This window comes from Mercenaria mercenaria, chromosome 1, assembly GCF_021730395.1.
Source record: "Mercenaria mercenaria strain notata chromosome 1, MADL_Memer_1, whole genome shotgun sequence".
Classification (NCBI taxonomy): Eukaryota; Metazoa; Mollusca; class Bivalvia; order Venerida; family Veneridae; genus Mercenaria; species Mercenaria mercenaria.
In genome coordinates this window covers 96,365,507-96,392,062 of record NC_069361.1, presented here as the reverse complement: position 1 = coordinate 96,392,062, position 26,556 = coordinate 96,365,507, and the positions used below count along the sequence as shown (strand labels likewise).

General features: G+C 36.3%; 1 protein-coding gene across 6 annotated transcripts in view; it reads left to right on the top strand.

Moving 5' to 3' along the window:
* Window positions 1-26,556, top strand: part of LOC123564160 (cytoplasmic dynein 1 heavy chain 1-like) — a 91,284-nt gene that overhangs the window by 17,094 nt on the left and 47,634 nt on the right. For 3 of the 6 annotated variants that reach the window (XM_053517828.1, XM_053517832.1, XM_053517826.1), the window contains exons 7-40: window positions 10-230; window positions 430-580; window positions 854-945; window positions 1,410-1,626; window positions 2,001-2,087; window positions 2,544-2,699; window positions 3,073-3,207; window positions 3,538-3,744; window positions 4,462-4,545; window positions 5,789-5,968; window positions 6,261-6,413; window positions 6,711-6,857; window positions 7,274-7,411; window positions 9,429-9,529; window positions 9,765-10,068; window positions 10,576-10,815; window positions 11,121-11,244; window positions 11,487-11,632; window positions 11,888-11,998; window positions 13,345-13,554; window positions 13,827-13,973; window positions 14,235-14,401; window positions 14,631-14,804; window positions 15,068-15,233; window positions 15,775-15,960; window positions 16,286-16,486; window positions 16,792-17,074; window positions 17,258-17,358; window positions 17,570-17,726; window positions 20,436-20,453; window positions 22,739-22,979; window positions 23,329-23,512; window positions 23,725-23,937; window positions 26,347-26,499. In XM_053517828.1, coding sequence (XP_053373803.1) covers window positions 10-230; window positions 430-580; window positions 854-945; window positions 1,410-1,626; window positions 2,001-2,087; window positions 2,544-2,699; window positions 3,073-3,207; window positions 3,538-3,744; window positions 4,462-4,545; window positions 5,789-5,968; window positions 6,261-6,413; window positions 6,711-6,857; window positions 7,274-7,411; window positions 9,429-9,529; window positions 9,765-10,068; window positions 10,576-10,815; window positions 11,121-11,244; window positions 11,487-11,632; window positions 11,888-11,998; window positions 13,345-13,554; window positions 13,827-13,973; window positions 14,235-14,401; window positions 14,631-14,804; window positions 15,068-15,233; window positions 15,775-15,960; window positions 16,286-16,486; window positions 16,792-17,074; window positions 17,258-17,358; window positions 17,570-17,726; window positions 20,436-20,453; window positions 22,739-22,979; window positions 23,329-23,512; window positions 23,725-23,937; window positions 26,347-26,499 — 5,595 coding nt within the window. The remainder of the gene's footprint in view (window positions 1-9; window positions 231-429; window positions 581-853; window positions 946-1,409; window positions 1,627-2,000; window positions 2,088-2,543; window positions 2,700-3,072; window positions 3,208-3,537; window positions 3,745-4,461; window positions 4,546-5,788; window positions 5,969-6,260; window positions 6,414-6,710; window positions 6,858-7,273; window positions 7,412-9,428; window positions 9,530-9,764; window positions 10,069-10,575; window positions 10,816-11,120; window positions 11,245-11,486; window positions 11,633-11,887; window positions 11,999-13,344; window positions 13,555-13,826; window positions 13,974-14,234; window positions 14,402-14,630; window positions 14,805-15,067; window positions 15,234-15,774; window positions 15,961-16,285; window positions 16,487-16,791; window positions 17,075-17,257; window positions 17,359-17,569; window positions 17,727-20,435; window positions 20,454-22,738; window positions 22,980-23,328; window positions 23,513-23,724; window positions 23,938-26,346; window positions 26,500-26,556) is intronic. The other 3 variants (XM_053517837.1, XM_053517835.1, XM_053517834.1) reach the window with 1 other exon arrangement.

Sequence of the window (26,556 nt, the reverse complement as noted above, 5' to 3'; positions counted from 1 at the left end):
TAATTTTAGGTACTGGGCACAAGACGTTTGATGCACATACCATATGATGAGTTTGAGAAGGTGATGTCTGCATGCTTTGACGTGTTCAGTACTTGGGATGATGAGTATGACAAGCTGCAAGGATTGTTGAGAGATCTTGTCAAGAAAAAGAGAGAGGAACACTTACGTATGGTTTGGCGTGTAAACCCTGCCCATAAACGCCTACAGGGACGTCTTGATCACATGAGGAAGTAAGTGAAATAATTTAGTTTTTTTTGACATCCTGCACAGTATGGCATCATATTGTCTGAAGAGTAGTAAAATGTCCCTTACACTAGTTCAGATGTAAATGAATTTCATTATGAAATAAAGAGGTTTGAAAACATGAATGCTTTACACAGAGTATGAGCTCTTTTAAGCATATTTTAATGATTATCATTGTTTACGCAGATTCCGACGCCAGCATGAACAGTTGCGACAGGTGATAGTTCGAGTGTTGAGACCTGTGACAAGCAAACAGAAAGCAGGTACTCCACTGGAGGAGGTAGCACCAAAGCTTGAACCTGTGGTAGATGAGGCGGCAGATGCTAATGCTATTGAGGTAAGCACTGTAGTGTATAGATCTAAAGGAAAACTTTAGCAAGGACTGGAACAAGCTGACAGCACTTGATAATACCAGTTTGTTTAAAGACCATACCATGCTGTCTTTGGATTATTTTAGCAAGTCATTCCTTTTTCAGTATTACAAACATCGTTGTTTACCATACAGAACTTAATTGTATATATCATGTATGGAAATTGAAATTGTTAAGATACGTTGTAAATTAAAAAAAGATGATTAAGTTCTATATAGTTGTATAATTTGTATGTACAGGAGGTGAACCTAGCGTATGAGAATGTGAAAGTTGTGGATGGTCTGGATGTTTCAAAGGAAGGATCAGATGCTTGGGAGGCTGCTATCAAAAGGTAGAATCATGTTTATATTCATTTCTTGTGAAAATGTGAATATTGTCAGTTCTTCGGAATATTGAGCCTGGCCATTTGCTGAAAATTAACTTAGGGAGTCATATGTCAAAATAGACAGATGTATCTTCCATGATTTCAGTAATTGTAGTGTTAAAAATTTTTCAGACTTCGAAATATCACTGCCAGTACAAGTGGGCTAAAACAAATATACATCTATTGTATGATCAGATGTTCTGGTCAAGTTCTTGTCTGTAACTTAATGCAGTCTTTCTGCTCTGTAAAGTCTTGCAAGTCGGAGTGATGTTGGAAGATTGTGGAACAAGAAACAGAAAAAAAAACTGGATAACTAGCTGGTATTCATGTAACAAAACACCTTCGTCTGCTGGAAGCATGTAAGCATCGGAATATTTTTCTGCAACTAACTAATAATGCATACCATTTAAACTGTATATAATTTTTACTAGGTATGATGAGAGGATAGACAGAGTTGAAACAAGAATAACAGCAAGATTGCGAGACCAGCTTGGTACAGCCAAAAATGCTAATGAAATGTTCAGGATCTTCTCACGTTTCAATGCTCTGTTTGTGCGACCACACATTCGTGGAGCTATCAGGGAATATCAGACACAGCTGATGCAGAGAGTTAAAGATGACATAGAATCACTTCATGAAAAGTTCAAGGTACATAAATAATTAAAATCATAACTATAGTTAAAAAAAGCCCTGGTGGTCCTGTTAATTTGTTTTCAAGAAAAATATAGCACAAGCATGCAAATTCCACCAGTTATTTTTCAGTGTTTGAGTAAGAAAGTAAAAAAAGGGCTAGCTTAACTATTAATGTATAATTAAGAGAATTTACTAACATTGTTCAATGAAGCATTTTGTCATTTAAAGCAATGGTAATTTGGTTCACACGAAAATAGTTGCAAAATATTGGTTATTTAATGGAAGTCATTGCTATAAAATAACATAATTTGCATTGAGAATTATTGATAACTAATATAAGATATCCTAAACAGCACATGTAGATTACATGTCGATTCATGTATTAACAGGTCCAGTATCCCCAGAGTAAAACATGTAGAATGAGCAAAGCCAGAGATTTCCCATCAGTGTCTGGCAGTATCATCTTTGCTAGACAGGTATGTATACCTTAAAGCCTTCTTCTCAGTAACGCCTTTCCTTTATATTGTTGGCATACATGTATTAAATTTGTAAAACAGATAACATCCATGCCAGTGCACAGACACACAAGACTGAGCTAACAATATACCAATCTGATAAATGCTCTAGTTTTGATTTTAAGTTGTTATATTTACATTATTACATACTCATTTAAAACCTCCGTAAAATTTCAATTGAACCTGAAACTTCAATATTTTTCCAAATTGATGTTCAAATTTCATTTCTTGTGTGTGATGTCATTTGTGACTTCAGTTTCATGCATGCTGTCACGTTTTGAAGTTCTTTATCAACAGTATTTTCAATTTAACTGGCTCATGCATATTTCTCGATACAAATCTAATAACCTACAACTTCGTCATTAAGTATATTTTTTTGAAATCAGATGTATAAAATAGTATATTTGTACACTTTAGATTGAGCGTCAGTTGACTGCATATCTACGACGTGTTGAGGATGTTCTAGGAAAAGGTTGGGAGAGCCATGTTGAAGGACAGAAACTAAAAGCTGATGGTGACAGCTTCAGGAATAAACTCAACACACAAGAACTGTTTGAAGACTGGTCAAGAAAAGTAAGTATTGCTTAGTGTTCCATTACTGAAATTAGTGTATCTATTTAGGATGATATGTGATGCCTAAACCATTCTTAGTGTGTGATTTGTTTTGGAAGTAGAAACATGAAACACTGAGTCTTTCTAAAAAGTACATACTGCCTCACCTCAGTGCAAAAAGTGGATAACTCCATTGACTTAAAGAAGATTCACTTTTTGCGCTAAGGTGACAATAGGTTACACAGGAACAGTTACATATGTCTGAGATAATATAAACATTAAGTTGTTGTGAGCATAGGTTACACATAGACAATAAATGATGTCTGAGACTATATAATCTTGATCTTGTATATAGGTGTCTGACAGAATAACCATTATGTTGTTATGTGTGTAGGTTACACAGAGACAGTTGCAGGTGTCTGGTAGAATATTCACAATCACCAGTATCAAGGCAAGGATTCCTGGTAAAGGCAACATACTCAAACTGGGAGTTAACTTCCAGAAAGACATCATTACACTCTCTAAAGAGGTAGGTAGATTTTGTTTGAAGAAATATGAGTACATTTTATATTTTGTTGTTTGAGGCAGGCAGCTTTTCTGTTACATTATTATAAAACTAGTTCTGCAACAATGTAAACTAAATAGTATTTATATTCGAACTATGCCAAATATACGTATAAACGAAAAAATCTTTTTCCAAAAATTATGGAACTTAAAATAATGTTTCATGTATACTTGTTTCTGGGTGATGCTAGATATATATAGTTAAAAAAAAATTCTGCACAAATGGTAAAACATAATGATTTTTAGAGTGGCAAGTTATACAGAATACTTTTTTTTTTTTTTTTCAAATCTGTAGGTACGTAACATGAAATGGTTGGGTTTTCGTGTTCCACTATCTATAGTGAACAAGGCTCATCAAGCGAACCAACTGTACCCATTTGCCATGTCCCTATTTGAGAGTGTACGTACTTATCAACAAACACTGGAAAAGGTTGATGAACGACCTTCGATACATCTTCTGGTGGCGGGGCTACACAAGGAAGTCCAGAAACTTATTGAGGAGGTTTGTGATCCATAGCATACATGATATAAACTTGTGAAGTGAAGCATAGTGATGTCAGAATTATTAAATGATTCATCACATACAAACTGCATTGCAAAGTGGATTTTTGATCATATGCTGTAATGGAATTGTTGTGCTATTTTTTGGGATAGGAAAATCTAGATATTTTAAAACTTGTATACTTGGTATTAAATTAAAGAAATTTCTTCTGCTGAGTTTATAATGGTTCAGGTGTAACAATTTACTGGGCATATAACATCCTTTGTTTTTTTCTTGTTTGGACAAGCGGTTGATTCGCTTCAGTTTTATGTAAAGGAAATTTATTGCCTTTGTTTACTTAAACTATTGTTGTTAGACTTCAACTATGTGTTCAAAAGATTATCCTGTTACAATGTAAAGAGTCTGTACCAACTTAGGTAGTACATGGATGGGAGGTAGTTGGTTATTGATACGCATACATCCTACCCAGTATAATAATTGGCCCATTACTACATTGACAACACTAAAATAAAAGGCAAAGATCAGAATGTTTTTCTTCTTTAAAAGGATCTTTATTGCTGGAATGAGTTCCTTACTACAGCTTATTTGCTACTTTCATTTTGTTAAACATGATTGATCTGTTCACAGGTACTGGTAAATACTGTAAATCAGGAGTTGTTTTTGCTTTATGTAACACACCCCACCATGTGACATAAAACAGTTGTTGTTAATTTACAGGGAGTACAACTTGTTTGGGAATCATACAAACTGGATCCATATGTACAAAGACTTGCTGATACACTCGTCAACTTCCAGGAAAAGGTAAAACAGTTAAAGTAAATTTGGTATAGAAAATGTTAACAGTGAAGTATAAAGAAGTTGTTGCTATTTCTGTTGATAAAATATTAAGTACATGTTAAGTTTCTCCAAGTTTATGGCATTTTCAGTTGTCTGTTGGTAGGAAGTAAATGTATTACATATTATTAATAAAAAAATCTTATGTACCGGTAGTAATAGTGAGGTGCAAGTTAACTGTTTTCAAGTATACTTACACTTTACCTTTTGGTTTTCCACACCAGTGTGGCTGGAAAGTACAATACAGACTGTTACACTTGTTATAACTACAGTCTAACCTGTCTTAAGCAGCCAGCCAAGGGAAGCAGACAATTTGGCCGCTAAAGCCAGGTGACTGCAGACCGGAGGTGCAGCCAGTATATGTATTTTTCAGACTTCTGACCAGTCTATAGCCTTTAAGCCCGTTTCTTTTTGGGTTTTCCATTATCATTTCACCAGGATACAATGACGTGCATTTGCCTTCGCAATACGAATGGTCTTCTTAGCAATCTAAAACTCCGGCGTTGTTTTTTTTACTACAAAAATTGTTACAGACAATTTTCCAACTTCAAAACAAGTTTGTTTACAATTTTCGCCATTTTGGTAAGGGAAGCTACTCTCGGCGCTTATTGTCTACGCTAAATCTAAGATTGCCGTTACGTTCCGTAAAAGATAGAGTGGTTTATATTTTTTTTCAAACACAATTAATTTCGTATAAATTTAATAGTATTTTGATGACAGAAGTATAAAAAAAATCACAAATATTATGCTACTAATTAATTATCGAGTATTATCTTTAACCGAGGTCAAACTGTGAACAACAAAATTGACACGAGGTGACACGCTAGTTACCGATAATTACTGGCCATTTGATCATAACAAAAGGGGATTACACCTTTGGTTATCAGTTTTAATTGAGAAGCTCATGTCATTTTGTCGTTCCTGTGGTGAAGTCCCGCGAAACTTAGCAACCACGTGCTTCTCAAAATCGGGTATCTTCGGCGATTATTGCCTAAAAATAATTGGTTTTGGAAGAAAAATGGCCGCTGAAAGGGGTCAAATACGGCGGTCGGGAGGCAATTTCGGTGGCCGCTGGCCGCGGACGGCAGGTGGCCGCTGAATAAAGTGATAAAATAGAGGAAAATCCGTCGGGGGCGTCATAAAATGGCCGCTGAACGGAGGTGACCGCTGATCGGAGGTGACCATTAGTACAGGTTAGACTGTATTACAGGTAGATGACTTGTTGGCAATGGAGCAGGAGATAGATCTAGAGGTGAAGTCTCTCGAGACTTGTGCTTACAGCAGTACAACATTCAGTGAGATCCTCGGCAAGATACAGAAAGCTGTAGATAACCTAAGTCTGCATTCCTACTCCAACCTACCACAGTGGGTTGCTAGGCTCGATGAAGAGGTGAGCATTCATCTGGTTTAAGGAGAAAAATGACATCTCAGTAGTAAAAAGGCTTCTGTCAATATATGAAATATAAAGTTTATAAGTGGTTGGTTGAAAATGTTAAATCAAGAAATATTTTTAAACCTGTCTATTGCATAGATATTATAATGGAATAAAGGGAATATTTTGACTGTTGAAATGTTCCAAATTAAATTGAAATGAGTGGGTTTTTGTATAGTGTGTCTGTGGTGCGAGAATAAGGCTGATATTGATTCAAGTAAGAGGATGAGACATGTATGATGTGTTACAGGTTGAAAAGAGACTTGCAGCGAGACTGGAGCTAGCACTGGATGCCTGGAACAAATGTCTGCTTGGTAAGAAAGAAGACAATGTTGACTACAGTATGGACACTGACGCTCCACAGCAGCCCAGTCAGAAACTTGGTGGGGAACCAAACATCAAGGTAAAATAGCAAAGTGCAAGTTTGTGGTTAAGTTTAGTTACTTTTAAACAGGGTTATCCTCTATTACACACAATAAATATATGTCTGTGTAAATATCATGACAGCCAAACTTAAAATGTTATGTTGAAAGGTAAATTGCAAAGATATTTTGTAAATTTGTATTGATTTCCAAAAAAGTATATGAACATACACTGTTTCCGCAAATGAAATAATTATAGACCTTGATTTTAAATTTCCTTCTCATGCCGTGCTATTTTCATAAATTTGTGTTTGTAGTAAAATTGTTTACATTTTCAGCCTATGATTCATGAGTTACGTATAACAAATCAGTTGATCTATGTGAACCCACCAGTAGAAGAGGCTCGGGTAAACATCATGCAGGAACTGTTTGGTTGGGAGGCCATTGTTACAAGTCTTTCCAGGATTAAGCACTCAAGATATCAGGTTTGTACTGTGATATGTTATTTGGTGATTTTGGTTCTGATGAGATGGGGTAAGGTTTTGATGACTAAATGGGAAGATCATTTGATGAGTTGAGATGTGGTAAAGTTTTGATGATTAGAGATGAGGTAAGGTTTCAATGACAGGAGATGAGTTAGGTCTTGACAACTTGAGATTGGGTAAGGTTTTGATGACTGGAGGGGTTAAGGTTTTGATGAGTAGAGGAGGGGTGAGGTTTTGATTTTTAAGGGGGTTTACTTTCACGCTGGTGTTATTTTTTGCTAAACTGCATGCAAGTGGGAGGGTATTTATATTATGTCATTTCTTTTTTCTCAGGTCAGGGGGAAAGGACAGGGTATAAAGTAATTGCTTGAGGATAGTATACAGATCTATGTGTAATAATTTGATTAATGTTGCAGGTTGGTTTGGACGTGGAGTCTGAAGCTGCAACAACCTACAAGAATGTACTGACAAAGCTACCTGGTGGTATGAAAGTCATTGAAGAATCCTACTATGCTATACAGAAAACTGTCAAGGAAATGGAAGACTATATTATGGTAAGTTTGTCATAGTTTTACATTGAAACTTATAGGTTATAATTTCATGTAAAGTCACTAAACCATTAGCAGTATCTTTTCAATTTCATTATGAGGGTTTTTAAGAGTGAGAGAGCATGATGTTTTCAAAGTTACCGTTTGATGGTTGCTAAAAGACCAGGTTTATTATTATGTCTCCCACCACACAGTGGTGTGGGAGACATATTGATTTACTCCAGTCTGTCTGTGTGTCTGTCTGTCACAAAGGTTGTCCGCACTCTAAAGTCGAACATTTCTCATCCGATTTTCACCAAACTTAAACAAAATGTGTTTGACCTTAAGACCTCAACCAAGTTCGATAACTAGCTAAATCGGCCAAGACACTTCGGAATTATGGCCCTTGACAATAATTTATGAATCACCTAGATGCATAAATATGCTGAAGACTTCATTCTCAAACATGCACCAAAAACCATTCATCTTGTCCGCACTCTAAGTCGAACATTTCTCATCCGATTTTCACCAAACTTGAACAAAATGTGTTTGACCATAAGACCTCAGCCAAGTTCGATAACTAACTAAATCGGCCAAAACACTTCGGAATTATGGCCCTTGACAATAATTTATGAATCACCTAGATGCATAAAAATGCTGAAGTCTTCATTCTCAAACATGCACCAAAAACCATTCATCTTGTCTGCACTCTAAGTCAAACATTTCGTATCCGATCTTCACCAAACTCGAACAAAATGTGTTTGCAAATAAGACCTTGGCCAAGTTCGATAACTAGCCAAATCGGTTAAGACACTTTGGAATTATGGCCCTTGACAATAACTAATGAATCACCTAGACTCATAAAAATGCTGAAGTCTTCATTCTCAAACATGCACCAAAAACCATTCATCTTGTCCGCACTCCAAGTCAAACATTTTTTATCCGATCTTCACCAAACTTAAAATGTGTATGACCATAATTCCTCTCCCAGGTTCGATAACTAGCAAAATTGGTATAGGCACTTCAGAATTATGGCCCTTGAATTACTGAAAATCAGGCATTTTACTCTTCAATGGTATATTTGTTGTGACTAAACAGTATAAAAACACTGACTTAGTGTTTAGATGATTAGGCAGTTGTGGGAGACATGCGCTTTTCTCAAAAGTAGCTCTAGTTAGACTTTTGAACCTATGATTGTACCATGTTGATCATAATGGCTTCTGCAACTGTGTTAGATATGTATATAGACATTGGCTATTGGAATGATAGCAGAAATATAAAGGTTTTTCTATATCCTTGTTATTCAAACAAATGACAGAAGCAAAGACTGAAAAGCAGAAAGAAAATACTGTAAACTTCCAAAGACAAGATTTAAAGGGGTATATCGGAGTCCAGGTTTCTATTTCATTTTTTGGGGGATGGACAAAATTGAGGCCCATATCACTCTCTGTAAAATGTTTGTGTAGCGACTTCTTTTACATTTTCAAAAGTACCCCAATGGACGTCATGCATGTGATCAGCATGAAATATACATGTAGATTGTTTAATTTTTTTTCTGGGACTTGCAAAGAATGGGGACCCCGAAAGCCCCCACTATATCAAGTTTGTTGAGCAAACTACCTGGTACTTGTACATTGTTGAAGGGACTCTGTTAAAACTTTATACATAGAAAGATAGATGTGCATGACATACTGTACATTTCTCACAGACTGACAAAGGTATGGACACCTGTTCCACCCTCTTACCACACGCACACACCCCAAAGAAATGTCTTCTTTTGAAACTTCTGCTCATGATTTCATGAAGTGAAGATGTGTGTGACATTTTTTTTTCTGGAGTGGTCAAAGGTGGGAGACACGAAACCCCCTTCAGTCTCTAGCACACAGTACTTCCACAATAGATTTTTAAGGTGGTGGAGGGAACAACTCAAAAACTTCTTTTCCTCTGATAAAAATAGTCATAATTATTGATAGCTCTATTAAGATAAAACTTTTTGCAGTCAGGGTTTCAGTTTTACTAATTCTGTAGTCAAAAATACTTGCAGGTATGGTTGAGATACCAGGCATTGTGGGATCTGACACCAGATGGCCTCTACCAGAGGATGGGAGATCTGCCTACATGGATGACAACACTTGAACAGATTAAGTACGTTTTGCTCTAGTTCAGACTGATAGTGTCCGACTTTATGAATGCTTACTGTGGCTGATGAATATTTACTACTTTTTACCAGTCATTGGTTAAATAACAGATTGTATTCAAATGTAACTCTGGTAGATCATAGCAATACTAAGTTTTATATATACATTCATGTAATGTTGAAACATACTTCCATCAGAAATTTTGTTTCAAATAGTGTTATACATATTTTATGCACATACAGGTCTGCTAGAAAGACTTTCGACACATCAGAGACCCAGAAAGAGATAGGTCCAATCATTGTACAGTTTGGTAAAGTTCAGTCCAAGGTAACATTGAAATATGACTCCTGGCACAAGGACGTTCTCAGTCGATTTGGCAGTATGTTGAGTAACGAGATGACAGAGTTCCATTCCCATATACAGAAATCACGATCAGAACTGGAACAACAGTCTATAGACACAGCAAACACATCGGAAGCTGTGGGACTGATCACACAAGTACAAGCATTGAAACGCAAGATGAAGAACTGGGAGAAACAAGTTGATGTGAGACTCTTCTATTATTTGAAAATACATTGATGCTTGACTTACTTACTCATAATATGATTAAATATAGTAGGAATTATCAATATTGAGTCAAGTTTTAATTTTTCAATATGTATGTTTAATTTTACATATAAATATGAGATTTTTCTTCTGTTTTGTATAAAATTTCCAACTACTTGATCATATATGCATATGAGGAGAATTTAGTTGGCTGACACATTTAAATGAAATTTGTTGTAAATATAATTTGAATCTTTATTGTACAGATTGGGAAATATTTTGAACAGTAGAAATTCAGATAAAATGTTCATTAACAGCACAAGTCATCTGGCATGTGGGGAGTGAAGCTCCAGGTGGATTTTGCTGACATGGGTAAAATCACTGGAAAGGTCAGTCTAGTGTGCAGTAAAGTATGTTTCTTTTTGTAACACATTGCAAGAGAACTTTCAATCTTACAAAAAAAATTGAGGATTTCTGTTCATACAAGTCTGTTTGTATTACATTTAGATGTATAAAGAAGGCCAACGTATCCTTGAACGACAAAGATTCCAGTTCCCAGCTAACTGGCTGTATAGTGACAACATTGAGGGTGAGTGGGGTGCCTTCACAGATATCATGAAGCGCAAGGATGGTTCAATACAGACCCAGGTAGCCAGTCTGCAGATGAAGATTGTCTCCGAGGACAAGATTGTAGAGGGCAAGACATCTGATCTTCTGGTGGACTGGGAGAAAGATAAACCTGTTGCTGTAAGATTTCTGTCTTGTCAGTCTTCATTATATTTGTCTGAAGTTTTACAAAAACATTGCTTTCATTTGTAAGATTATGTGGAAGTTCAGTTGAAGAAATATTTCATTTTGAACGATGTTTCTGAAATGTTAAAGTTTGATGGAACTGAAACACATTGTGAGGTACTAGATAATCTCTGTGAGGTCTTCTTACAGGTATCAGGGTGCTGTTGAAGTTGTTTATATGAGTAATTAAAGACATGAACTGAAGGTGAAAGAGTTATATTTTAGGCAACAATTTACATGTATTTGACATGTTATTTCAGGGGGAGCTACCTCCTGATGAAGCGCTGAAGGCTATAACCATATTTGAGGGCAAGTTCTCTAGACTGAAGGAGGAGAGAGATAATGTTGCCAAGGCAAAGGAGGCTCTGGAATTGGCAGAACCTGGTAACCTATTCTATCATCATGAAATTTCAGATTTCCTGTCATCTTCATAGAGAATGTGCCATTATTAGTCAAGAAGTAGTAAAAGGTCTGTTTGCTTACCACATGCTTTATAAGTGTTTGGGTTATAATAAAACGCACAATGATATTTCGTCCAAATGCCATAATTACTATAAATAAAAGATTTATTTACATATTAGGCTATCTGATGGTATTCATAATTTAGTTTTCACTGTCTCGTACAGGTCAGCTGAGTCCGAGTGAGGAGAGAGTACAAGTATCACTTGAAGAGTTACAGGACCTCAAGGGAGTCTGGACAGAACTTAACAAGATTTGGGACCAAATATATGAACTTAAAGAGAAACCTTGGCTCTCTGTGCAACCCAGAAAGGTAAATTTCTCAACTGAAAAAAAAAAGAAGAATTTTAAGGTTTTATCACCAGCATTGCAAAAGTGAGTTAAATGACCATGTATAGTGTAAAAAAAAACAAAAACTTGTTAACACTAATAATGCTTTGTTATTGGAAATCCATTAGTGACTGATGTATGTTTTTTTTAAGATAAAACTAGAAAACATGGAATGAGCTATATTCTGAATGCTTATACACTTTTCATATAATATTATATCCTCTGTTTGTGCTTATAGATCCGACAGAGCATTGACGGTCTGTTGAACCAAATGAAGGAGTTACCTGCCAGACTGAGGGCCTATGCCTCCTATGAACATGTGAAGAGATTGCTGCAAGGGTTTGCAAAGGTAAGCACAAGTATCATCATTTACTTGAAATATGCTATTTCCTGTATCTACATCCTGATTTTGTTTTAGATTAAAACATTTGTTATTATCCCCCGCCGATGAAATCGGGAGCGGGGTATTGAAATTGCGTTGTCCGTCCGTCGTCACGTCCGTGCGTGTGTGCGTGCGTGTGTCCGTCCGCAGCCATTTCTCAGAAACTAGCAGGTAGAATTTCATGAAACTTAAAATAAACATGAACCAACATACTGCGATGATGCCCGTCAAGTTTTTTTTTGGATTGGTCGATTTCCCTTAGAGTTATTGCCCTTGATTTAATGAAAAATGCCCAAAAATGTCCGTCCGCAGCCATTTCTCAGTAACTAGCAGGTGGAATTTCATGAAACTTGAAATAAATATGAACCAACATACTGCAGTGATGTCCATCAAGTTTTTTTTTTGGATTGGTCAATTTCCCTCAGAGTTATTGCCCTTTATTTACTGAAAAATCCACGTCTGCAGCCATTTCTCAGTAACAAGCTGGTAGAATTTCATGAAACTTAAAATAAATAGGAATCAACATACTTTGATGATTTATTTCATTTTTTTTTTTTCAATTGGTCAATTTTCCTAAGAGTTATTGCCCTTTAATTATTTGAAAATCTACAGATTTGTACATAACAAACCAACCAATTGGTAGAATTTCATAAAACTTCTTTCATTCTTTTCTGTGAACATTTATTATAAACATGTGAAGTTGTGTACCCACACCTGGTCACCACCTTGCTTTCGTCACACCCCCTCCCCTCCCCCCCCCCCAAAAAAAATTCTTTCCTTTTTATTATTATTTTTTTTCAGACTTTCATGAATATTTATCAACATACAAAGTTGTACTGTTCCCCCACCTCACTCCTCCACCCAGTCATCCCCCTCCCCCCCCACATTTTTATTTTTTTTCATTTTTAATTTTCCATCCATATTTCAATATTTATAATCAACATCGATGATCAATGACAATAATCTATGTTTTGTACCCTCACCCAGTCACCCCTGCTGCCCCTCCTCCCCCAACCAAAAAATAGCATTCATTTTCTGTTAAATTGATTTTGACAAATGAAATTATTTGCTTCTTTTGCTTCTTAGTAACATCCTTAACTTTTTGCCGGATATATTTTTTTGCCATTCCTGACCACAAACCCTTTCGGCGGGGGATACCAATTCATCGAATTTGCTTGTTAATTTAGTTTTGTAACTTGGTAAGCTATCAACAATTTAAATGGCTGATTAACACTAAGACTGCTTAGGATATGCTGAGTTGTATGATTTTGAGTATTAAGCATTTACACTGAAGAATAACCACTTTGTTTTAGGTGAATGTATTGGTGGTTGAACTGAAGTCAGAGGCTTTGAAGGAACGTCACTGGAAACAGTTGACCCGTCGTCTTGGAGTGAAGTGGGTGTTGTCAGACCTGACCTTAGGTCATGTATGGGATATAGACTTACTAAAGAATGAACATATTGTCAAGGATGTAATCCTTGTTGCACAGGGAGAAATGGCATTGGAAGAATTCTTGAAACAAGTATGTACCCTTATATTTATATATATTTATGGACTGATCTGTATAGGTCTAGCATTGGTTAATAGGTACCATGTATTTCCTTCAGCTGTTTATACTAATATATTTGAATAGCATGTTTAATGTTTTTAAAGGCATTTTTTCATTTAACTTGGAGTTTATCTCATTTATGGTTAGATAGATCGTTTTTTTTATCTGTTTTGTAGAATCTGTCTATAAATAGTCTTTCCTGATGTGTATGAAGGATTTTATGTCAGAAGTTTGGGTTATTTTAGGTGAGTGAGACATGGAGAGCATATGAGCTGGATATGGTGAGCTACCAGGGTCGCTGTAGACTGATCCGAGGCTGGGATGACCTCTTCAACAAGGTCAAAGAACACATCAACAGTGTTATGGCAATGAAACTCTCCCCTTATTACAAGGTAATTTTATTCTTCAGTTTTCATACTGTTCTTACATGCTGAAGTAAATGATAAGCCCACTAGAAGGTATACTATTGTTAAATGGTGTAACCTATATTGTCCTGTGAGTATAAAAGAAAGGTTGAACATAGTATACATTTTGTTAAATAAAAGTAAAAGAACCCAGACATTTTTACTTGAAAAATGTATAATTTGGCACTACATGTGTGTGTATTTGGATAGTAAGGAGGAACTAGGTATATTGTTTTGATACAATTCCAGCAATTTGAGGAGGATGCGTTGGCATGGGAAGACAAGTTGAACAGGATCAATGCATTGTTTGATGTTTGGATAGATGTACAGAGACGATGGGTTTATCTCGAGGGCATCTTCACTGGAAGTGCCGATATACAACATTTACTGCCTGTAGAAACACAGAGGTTCCAGGGGTGAGTTAATATATCTTGAAAATATACACCTTAACCAATGCATATCAGAATTCTTCTGTTTCAGTTAATTTAATGACCATTCTCTTTGCTTATTAATCAAATGCCATTTAAAACTCCCTATCTGTACCTATTTAGTTGTTAAGTTAGATATGTTCATTTCACTTTTTGACTGCAGAACATTTGATTAAAAAACTGAATGGTGTTTGTATTGAACCTTTATTTCTTCCAGTGTGAGTACTGAGTTCCTGGCATTGATGAAGAAGGTTGCCAAGTCTCCCCTGGTTATGGATGTACTAAACATTCCCAACTCTCAGAGACAGCTGGAGAGGCTGGCAGACCTGCTTGGCAAGATACAGAAAGCTCTCGGAGAATATCTTGAGAGGGAGAGAGCTTCCTTTCCAAGGTAAGATAGGCTTTCTTAGAATTAACATTGTGCTTAAAGTACAGCCATACATATTCAAATTTGGGAGTTCTTGATTTTAACTGGTATTGTAAAACTGTATGCTGAATAAGTCTTTACATCCTTTACTTGGCAACATTCAGTTATGCCACATAGAGAATTATTTGTTAATTGTTTTAACATATGCAGAAAATAATGAAACATCTAGATTTCAGATAATGTCACACCCTAACTTCCTCTGTAAGTTGTATTTCTTTGCCTGACAGATTCTACTTTGTTGGAGATGAAGATTTGCTTGAGATCATTGGTAACAGTAAGAATGTAGCTAGGCTGCAGAAACATTTCAAGAAGATGTTTGCTGGGGTAGCTTCTATCAACCTGAATGATGATAATTCCCAGGTGCTCGGACTACTCTCCAAGGAAGGAGAAGATGTAAGTCTAGGCATGCTTGTATGTTTGTATTTATTATGCATTTTTTTGCAGCAACTAGCCAAATACAGCATTGATCAACTATCCATCAGTAATTCCAAGATATAATTATAAACGTTACAAAAAATTTAATGCTTCCATATACTCGTTTACTTGTAGAATATTTCTCGTTTCAATTTTTTCTTTAGACAAATACATTTTGCTACAGACATTGAAACTAAATTTCCCATACAATATAAATTTTAAATTTGAGAAAAAAATATATTTCATCATCTAAAATGCACAATGAAAGAATCAAATAAATCACTTAAAATGTACAAAAGTAGACATACAGTTTGTTTAGTTTAAATGAGAAATATCAGCAGTTTCTTAAACCAAAAAGATAATTCCCTCATCTATATTTGACGTATTATGTGTTTCAGACTTGATTCTTTTTGAAAGGTAAACCGTTTATATATATTGTTCATGTAATGAATGACACTAAACAATATGAAGTAGGAAGTGACTTGTGATATTTGACATGTTTTGTCATTTTGAATTGCAGGTTGTGTTTGCTACACCAGTATCTATTGCCCAGCATCCAAAGATTAATGAATGGCTGACGTGCGTAGAGAAGGAGATGAGGGTCACGCTTGCCAAATTGCTGGCTCAAGGTGTCAAAGATATTGCTGATTTTAAAACTGGAACCATTGATCCAGCCCAATATCTTCTCTGGGTGGATAAGTATCAGGTAATGGAGATTAATCTATTAAATTGAAATTTTGAAGACTTTTTAGTTTTTCATTCTTGGATCAATTCTTAATACTATTAAAGTGACTGTCATTTGAGCCAGTTCACCCTTTAATGTCTCCACTTTTGTCTGAAATTTATGATTTTCCACAAGATATTCATAGGATACGATGCTGCGTTAGAGGCGTTTTAATCAGGTTCTTTCAAAGCATACTGTGAAGGGTGTATATTGTGACAGTTTGCCACTCTTGTTCAAGCATACAAAATTTGTCAACCAACAAATGATTCTATGCATTTATTTTCATCTGAACATTTGTTTTGAACAGGCCCAGTTAGTTGTGCTGGCCTCGCAGATCTCTTGGTCAGAGAGTGTGGATGGTGCTCTTTCTGCTATAGCCAACAAGGGAGGCAATGATCTAGGACCACTCAGTGATGTACTAGGGTCTGTTGAGTCCACACTGAACATCCTGGCAGACTCTGTACTCCATGAACAACCACCTGTACGCAGGAAGAAACTCGAACATCTGGTAATATTTCATTTTGTTTCATATTTTCACCAGAAATATGTTTCATGTAGCAGGCAGCAGTGAAATCAAGTTTTAAGGTGAAGTGGAAGTACAATAACCGTATAAAAGAATTTTGACTTGTCAGTTTAAATAATAAGTACAGTTAAGGAGTCGGACAATAACATTAGATTAAGGCTATCTGAACTTATCAATACTTTTGGACATTTAAGTGAGCATACTTGTATCATACATTTTACTTTTATTTGCTTGTCTTAAACACACATTTCACTCAATTTGCATATATGTTTATTTCCGTCATACTATAGATCACAGAACTGGTGCATCAGAGAGATGTGACTAGGACGTTGATCAAGGACAAAGTAAACGGCCCCAAATCATTTGATTGGCTGTGCCAGATGAGGTTCTACTTTGACCCAAAGAACCCTGATGTTCTACAACAGTTGTCTATACAGATGGCTAATGCCAAGTTTAACTATGGTTTTGAGTATCTTGGAGTTCAGGAGAAACTTGTACAAACTCCACTGACTGACAGATGCTACCTGACTATGACACAAGCCCTCGAGGCCAGGCTGGGAGGATCTCCTTTCGGTAAGTTTGTCTGATTTGTTGGGGCAAGTGAAATTAACTTGGTTTTCAACTTTGTCTACGTCATTTCTGTTTATAAATCGGTTATAAATCGAATTAGCATACAGGTTGCAATAGGTCTTGCTGCCATAGATAAATGGTGAAAACAAATGATAAGAAATTATTTTATTTTTATTCCACCTTCAGGTCCTGCTGGCACAGGCAAAACAGAGTCTGTAAAAGCTCTTGGTAATCAGCTTGGTAGATTTGTGCTTGTCTTCAATTGTGACGAGACATTTGACTTCCAGGTAGGTCCAATTACATTTTGTTTTATTCCTTAAACAAGATGTTCGAATTTTCATAGGAGGAAATTTGTATATGTAAAACAATTTCTTGTTTTTTTACAAAGAAGGATTTTAGTTGTTTGGTATCTTTGAACAAGTATTGCTTTTCCTTTGAAATTTTGTAACAAGTGATATCACTTTTGTTTTGGAATGAACTAGCTTACATTTGTTTCAGGCAATGGGTCGTATTTTTGTTGGTCTGTGTCAAGTAGGAGCTTGGGGATGTTTTGATGAATTCAATCGTTTAGAGGAACGTATGTTGTCTGCAGTCTCCCAGCAGATCCAGACTATACAGGAGGCTCTCAAAGACATGATGGGCAGAAAAGACAAAGGTGTGTATCTTTTATAACATGCTTGGTTGATATTAAGCTGAAAGATCTTTCTTGTTTTTAGCTCACCTGTCACAAAGTGACAAGGTGAGCTTTTGTGATCGCGCTGCATCTGTCCGTCCGTTCGTGCGTGCCTGCGTCCTTAAACTTTTGCTTGTGACCACTCTAGAGGTCACATTTTTAATGGGATCATTATGAAAGTTGGTCAGAACGTTCACCTTGATGATATCTAGGTCAAGTTCGAAACTGGGTCACGTGCCATCAAAAACTAGGTCAGTAGGTCTAAAAATAGAAAAACCTTGTGACCTCTCTAGAGGCAATATTTTTCACAAGATCTTCATGAAAGTTGGTCTGAATGTTCACCTTGATAATATCTAGGTCAAATTCGAAACTGGGTCACGTGCTATCAAAAACTAGGTCAGTAGGTCAAATAATAAAAAATCCTTGTGACCTCTCTGGAGGTCATATTTTTCATGGGATCTGCATGAAAATTGGTCAGAATGTTCATCTTGATGATATCTAGGTCAAGTTCGAGACTAGGTCACGTCTGGTCCAAAACTAGGTCAGTAGGTCAAATAATAGAAAAACCTTGTGACCTCTGTAGAGGCCGTATTTTTCATTGGATCTGCATGAAAATTGATCAGAATGTTCATCTTGATGATATCTAGGTCAAGTTTGAAACAGGGTCAACTGCTGTCAAAAACTAGGTCAGTAGGTCAAATAATAGAAACTCTTTGTGACCTCTCTAGAGGTCATATTTTTCATGGGATCTGCATGAAAATTGGTCAGAATGTTCATCTTGATGATATTTAGGTCAGGTTCGAAACTGGGTCACGTCCGATCCAAAACTAGGTCAGTAGGTCAAATAATAGAAAAACCTTGTGACCTCTCTGGAGGTAATATTTTTCATGGGATCTGTATGAAAATTGGTCAGAATGTTCATCTTGATGATATGTAGGTCAAGTTCGAAACTGGGTCACATGCGGTCAAAAACTAGGCCAGTAAGTCAGATAATAGAAAAACCTTGTGACCTCTGTAGAGGCCATATTTTTCATGGGATCTGCATGAAAATTGGTCTGAATGTTCATCTTGATGATATCTAGCTCAGGTTTGAAATTGGGTCAACTGCGGTCAAAAACTAGGTCAGTAGGTCTAAAAATAGAAAATTCTTCTGACCTTCCTAGAGGCCATATCTTTCATGGGATCTTCATGAAAATTGGTCAGAATGTTTACCTTGATGATATCTAAATCAAGTTTGAAACTGGGTCACATGCGGTCCAAAACTAGGTCATTAGGTCAAATAATAGAAAAACCTTGTGACCTCTCTGGAGGTAATACTTTTCATGGGATCTGTATGAAAATTGGTCAGAATGTTCATCTTGATGATATGTAGGTCAAGTTCGAAACTGGGTCACGTGCGTTCAAAAACTAGGCCAGTAAGTCAGATAATAGAAAAACCTTGTGACCTCTGTAGAGGCCATATTTTTCATGGGATCTGCATGAAAATTGGTCTGAATGTTCATCTTGATGATATCTAGCTCAGGTTTGAAATTGGGTCAACTGCGGTCAAAAACTAGGTCAGTAGGTCTAAAAATAGAAAATTCTTGTGACCTTCCTAGAGGCCATATCTTTCATGGGATCTTCATGAAAATTGGTCAGAATGTTTACCTTGATGATATCTAAATCAAGTTTGAAACTGGGTCACATGCGGTCCAAAACTAGGTCATTAGGTCAAATAATAGAAAAACCTTGTGACCTCTCTGGAGGTAATACTTTTCATGGGATCTGTATGAAAATTGGTCAGACTGTTCATCTTGATGATATGTAGGTCAAGTTTGAAACTGGGTCACGTGCGTTCAAAAACTAGGCCAGTAAGTCAAATAATAGACCTCTGTAGAGGCCATATTTTTCATGGAATCTGCATGAAAATTGGTCAGAATGTTCATCTTGATAATATCTAGGTCAAGTTTGAAACAGGGTCACACGCGTTCAAAAACTAGGTCAGTAGGTCAAATAATAGAAAAACCTTGTGGCCACTCTAGAGGCCATAGTTTTCATGGGATCTGTATGAAAATTGGTCTGAATGTTCATCTTGATGATATCTAGGTCAAGTTTGAAACCGGGTCAACTGCGGTCAAAAACTAGGTCACTAGGTCTCAACATAGACAGACCTTTTGACCTCTCTAGAGGTCATATTTTTCAATGAATCTCATGAAAATTGGTCAGAATTTTTATCTTGATGATATCTAGGTCAAGTTCAGAAGTAGGTCACATGAGCTCAAAAACTAGGTCACTATGTCAAATAATAGAAAAAAATGACGTCATACTCAGTTCATGTGGGGGAAGGTGAGCGATTCAGGACCATCATGGTCCTCTTGTTTTTGTATATTGTTGAAAACCAACTTGAATGAGCGTCGAAGTGGCATATGTGAAGAGCAGGCGTTTGTTTAGATTTGCTCTTATTTACACACACTACTTAGTAAACACTGCTGTATAATTTGTTGTAACAAGGTCTTTACATACTAACAGTTATATGTCTGTTACTTGTAATGTATGAAATAAAACTGAAGTTTACCTGAGAACTTTGTGTAAATTGTCAACTGAGAGCTGCAAATTGAAGTTTGATATGCATTTACACGTTTTGTATATTTTTTGCATTAAATAGTATTTGTTGAAGTTTTTTTTACAATATTTGTTGTTTTAATCAATCAGATGGCAAAAGACAGAAGGGTATGATTGTTGTGTGCTGTTTTATACTAAACCCCGCCCACTACCAGTTTACTGCATTCTGACATATACTTCACAATATTAAATATACCAAAATTATATAATAATAAGTGGAGTGAATTTATTTGAGGAATGTTCTCAGAGAATAGAAATCTGAATGACTGTTTCGTAATTGATAATATTTTAGTGTGAACAGAATGTAGTAAACTGGTTGTGTTCACTGACAACAGTGATTGTGTGACTTGTTGTTACTGACAAAATGTTTTATGTTGCACTCTCATCCATACTGTTGAGTTTTAGTTTGATGCACTGTGAGGGTCATATCCTATGGCCAGTCCAAGTTTTTGTAACCACACTTTCTTGAAGAGTGCTCTTAGAGCATAAAGAAGTGTTTAAGATTATAACTGCAAGTAAAATTTCATTACCAGTTTCATCAGGAACTGATAAAAAAATCTGAATTTTATGTTGTAACACATCCTCAAATCTAAGAAAACGGGGTACTGTATAATATATTTATAAGGAATGTTGCTATACAAAAGCAGTAGCTGTAAATACTTGCAGTTTCAGTCTCTGTGAGAGAGGAGAAATTATTTGTTAGTGAAGTTAGTAAGCAGTGTTTGAAATTATGAGTTTCCTTTAAATAAGAGATCAGCGAAAAGAAATAATTTATTCTGTTATTTTCCACTAAAACCTTTTATTTTATGCTTACTGGTGAAATACTGAAAAATATCAGTGAGATATTTCTCTATATCACTCACAGTGCCGAACTTCTTTTTTTCTGATAAAATTATCTCCCTTGAAATATGTTCTTTAATTAACTCCCCTTGTTGCCTTTATAATTGCTGGTATCCTATTATAATCCTAACATTCAAGCCATACAGGAGACATGTACAGCTAGACAATCCTATATAGGACAAGCTAGCTATAATAAAATTTGCAAAAGAAATAATAATGCTCTAGAAATGTTACCTTCAAAGTTGGTTGCTTGCCTTGCCATAGCTATATGATAGATACGTTTTTCCTCCACTTTTCATCGGTTCCTCACTATCGTATAGTAGATTTTACTGGCGACAGCACATTTAGTTGGTTGTTGTCTTAGTTTATTATCACAAGACCACAAGACATCAACTCAACCTTAGGTAATATGCCAGCATTTTTGTCGAAATTCTTCCCCACCCAGTTGTGTTCCAAATTCCATCCTATTGTGAGGCTGTTCGTTATGCTATACAGCTCCTAGACCTATATTTCCATTAAATCCATGATGATATTTAATTCTGCAGCTTGATTTTCCAAGGACTTTCGGATATTCCCCAGTTGTTTACGCTTTTCAGGTTGTTTTTTAATCTGACCTTCAGCGTTTGTAAACAAAGCAAGCTTCCGGTTATTTAACGAACTGACGGAATTGACCGAAATGTTTTAAATATACGTATACGTAATTACTGTCTGTTGGCCGCGGATTGTGCATTTTTTTTAACAAAATATTTTAAATGCAGTTTTTGTTTTCAAAAACAAAATGGTGTCGTGTTGATTTCATGGACCTAATAACCAATATTCGATATCAATGTGCCTGAGTGTCCATGGTAATTTAGCGGATGCATCATATGTAACACGGTAGCCTTAAAAAATCCTAATATCATCATGAAGTATTGGTCTTATTTGAACATGTAAGCATGTAATAAACAGAAAATTCGTTGATCTGCACCAATTAGCATAAAATAAAAAGAAAATTTGTTTGTTTGCAGTGTGATATCTAAATATATCTTCACCGATAAGGGAGACAATTCTGATATTTTCACTCAGGCTCCGCCTTCGTGAAAATATTCAATTGTCTCCCTCATCGGTGAAGATATATTTCGATATCACACTGCAGACAAACAAATATCCTCTATGTATTATATAGTAAGGTTTTGTTTTTATTATTGTTTGTAAGTGGTACATAATTATGATATTTGTTTTAGCTTTCAGTTGATTTTATTTTGCCCTATGGTATTTGCATTTCATGTCAAAATATCATCTTGTATGATTCTGTATTGTCATGAACTTATAAAGTGTACTGATAGTAGAATATATATAGTTATTAGGTGGATATATTTTGGTGGACCCTTGAAAAAATCTTTTACTTTAGTATGTGAAATTATTCATTAATTCTGTTCTATGCCATTAGTGTTACTTTCAACATCAATGCAAGGACCATAATAGTGATTTGAAAAACTAAAGGACATTGCTTACATTTCTTCTCACATTTTATCTTGAAATAAGTACATTTATCTGTGTTCCTATCCATTTAGGCCAGCCCATGGTGGTAGAATTGATTGGGAAGTCAGTCAAAGTCAACCCAGATATGGCTATATTTATCACAATGAACCCTGGCTATGCTGGAAGATCCAACCTGCCAGACAACTTGAAGAAACTGTTCCGCAGTCTTGCAATGACCCAGCCTGACAGACAACTCATTGCAGAGGTCATGTTGTACTCCCAGGGTTTCAGGACTGCAGAGCGACTGTCCTCCAAGATAGTGCCATTCTTCAAGTAAGCTTTGTGTTTAAAATGATGTCTGTTTTATATAATAAAAATTAACATACAGTCTGTTATTGCAGCGAGTTTCATTCAGATTCCATATTGATTAGATAATAAAGATGATATACCAGCTTAATGGACATTGTGTCGACAAAGGGCTTAGGCTTCATGCAGTGGATAATGTTAGTTCTGTCTTTGATAAGAGAAGAAACATGTTTCAGTGCTGCAAACCAGTGAAGATTTCGAACTTTGCAAAATGTTACTTCCTAAGTGAAAAGGAGGTATATAACGCCAATCTTGTATTCAAATATGGGAGAATTGAAGCTTCATGTTTATTTCTCTTATTCTTGTAACCTTTTAGATTGTGTGATGAGCAGTTATCGCCCCAGTCTCACTATGACTTTGGTCTACGAGCCCTGAAGTCTGTCCTGATATCTGCGGGTAATGTGAAGAGAGACAGGATACAGAAAGTCAAGGAGGATCTCAGAGAAAAAGGACAGACAGTAGAAGAGGCTTCTATAGCTGAAAATCTTCCTGAACAAGAGGTTAAAAAATATATTAGAACTTTATAAAGCATTATGTTGACATTGATGTAGTCAAAACATTGGCAAAAACATAGTCTAAAAACCGTGTGTGACAGCTTACTGAGGGTGATTATAAAGTAATTGCATGTTAGTATTGCTGACACTGATTGGACTTTGGTCCTCTTGTTCCTCAAGTTATTTTGTAAAGTACCATTGTAAATCTACATTTACAGATTCTTATCCAAAGTGTTATGGAGACCATGGTTCCTAAGTTGGTTGCTGAGGACATTCCTCTGTTACACAGCCTGTTGTCAGATGTATTCCCAGGAGTTAAATATAACCCAGCACAGATGGAAGCTCTCCGCATGGAGGTGAAGAAAGTCTGTGAGGAAATGTTTCTTGTTTATGGAGAGGGTGATGAACTTGGTGCCATGTGGATTGAAAAGGTATACACGCTCTCTCATGGTAGAAAGGTTTTTTATATGTCCTAAAGGGTGTATTATGTTATGATGCTGGTGTCTGTCTGGCTATCTATGTTATCAATTTCGTATCCACACTGAAACTCTTGAATCACTTGAAGGATTTCGAAGAAACTTTACACAAATGTTCACCACATCGAGATGACTTGCAGAGTGCTAGTTTTGGATGGCTCGCTTCAAGCTCAAGGTCACACTTAGGGGTCAAATATGTCATATGACTTTGTACTATGTCTGCTATGTAGCTCTTGAACTGCTTGAAGGATTTAAAAGAAACTTGGCACAAATGTTCACCACATCGAGACATGTAGAGCATATGTTTCAGATGGCTTGCTTGAAGGTCAAGGTCACATTCAGGTGTTAAAGGTCATACCTTCGGGCCTTTATTGCTCTGCATTGTAGTGCTCTGTTATTTTATTGTCTTTCAGTTTTGAATGATTTTCAGTTGTATTTAAACCATCTCAGGGTTCTAGCGAGAAAATATAAAGGCATGTTGCAAGAAAAACTGGAGAGTGTAGGAGGGGCTTCTTCTTGTCCTGGAGGGCATATGGGGGCCTCTCCAGAATGATTTTGGTTTAAATGATTCTTCTTGCACATTCTTGAGTAGGTTAAGATAGAAATTAGAATATAAAAATATTCAAGTATTAAAAAAATCTTTGATACAAATCATAGTCTTAAATGCCCTCCATCATTCATTTAGCCTCTGCATCATGGTGAAATGTGGGTTGAAAAGGTATACTGCGAAATCATTAATATTCGTGGGAGACTAATTATGTCTCCCGCCACACAGTGGTGTGGGAGACATATTGATTTACTCCAGTCTGTGTGTCTGTCACAAAGCTTGTCCTCACTCTTAAGTCGAACATTTCTCATCTGATCTTCACCAAACTTGAACAAAATGTGTGACCATGAGACCTCGATAACTAGCCAAATCCGCCCAGGCAGTTTTAAATTATGGCCCTTGAATTACTGATTGGATCCATTCATCTCAGCCATTGAGAGAAACTAGACATTTTTCAATGGGGTCCATTCATCACAGCCAATGAGAGAAACTAGACATTTTTCAATGGGGTCCATTCATCAAAGCCATCGAGAGAAACTAGACATTTTTCATTGTTGCAGTTGTGGGAGACATGCGCTTTTCTCAAAAGCATCTCTAGTTTTCATGGATTTCGTGGTTGAGTCAATTCATGAAATTTAATACCAACGAACAAGTAAAATTCCCATTCATTTTATGTTCAAAAGTTGAAATCCACGAATTCATATCCCCACGAAATTGCCGTTTTGACCAAAACCACGAAATTTCATGCCCACGAAATTAAATGATTTCACAGTACTCGCTCTGTATTTATGCCACACTTCGAAGAAGGAGGGGTATATTGTTTTGCAGATGTCGGTCGGTATGTAGACCAATCAGTTTCTGGATGATATTTCATGAACACTTGGGCGTATGATCATGAAAGTTGATAGGGAGGTTGGTCATAACCAGCAGATGACCTCTATTGACTTGAGGTCAGTAGGTCAAAGGTCAAGTTCACAGTGACCCAGAACAGTTAAACGGTTTCCAGATGATAACTCTAGAACGCTTTGGCCTAGGATCAGGAAAGTTGACAGGGAGGTTAATCATGACCAGCACATGATCCCTATTGATTTTGAGATTAGTAGGTCAAAGGTCAAGGTCACAGTGACCTGGAACAGTTAAACGGTTTCCGGATGATAACTCAAGAACCCTAGGGCCTATGATAATGGATATTGATGGGGAGGTTGGTCATAACCAGCAGATGACCTCGATTGATTTTGAAATCAGTAGGTTAAAGGTCAAGGTAACATTAACCTGGAACAGTTAAACGGTTTCTACATGAGAACTTGAAAACGCTTTGGCCTAGGATCACGAAACAGGGAGGTTGATCATGACCATCAGATGGCCTCTATTGATTTTGAGATCAGTAGGTCAAAGGTCAAGGTCACATTGACCCAGAACAGCAGTTACTGAATGCAACAAGGGGGGGGGGGTCCATGGGGGAGCATATTGTGTTCTATGAGCTCTTGTTTGAATTTATTGTCCTTGCTCAGTTTTGTTTGATTTTTTGTTATGTTTTAACCATGTCAAAAGACAGTTATGGTATTGACCAGTTGTGTATTTTTTTTCTTGTGGGTGATTATTGATACAGGTAAAAAATACTCATTTATATTTAGCGGATGTCATTACTAGGTAATATATTTGCATTCCTTAAAAAAATATATTGGTAAAGTTGATAATTGAAAATTATATCTTGACATTTAGACTGTATTTCCCAGCTAAAATGAACGTTTGTAGTTAAACTTTGTTCAAGAAATATTTAACAGAAAATGGAATGATAAATATAATGTGTATTGTAGGTATTACAGCTGTATCAGATCACAGTATTACATCATGGTTTGATGATGGTAGGACCAAGTGGCAGTGGCAAGTCTACTGCATGGAGAGTTCTTCTCAAAGCTTTGGAGAGATTGGAAGGTGTCGAGGGAGTCTCCCATGTTATTGACCCAAAAGTAAGTTGTTCCTTCACTTTAATGGACCATCTGTTAAGGGCATGAAGTGAAAATGCA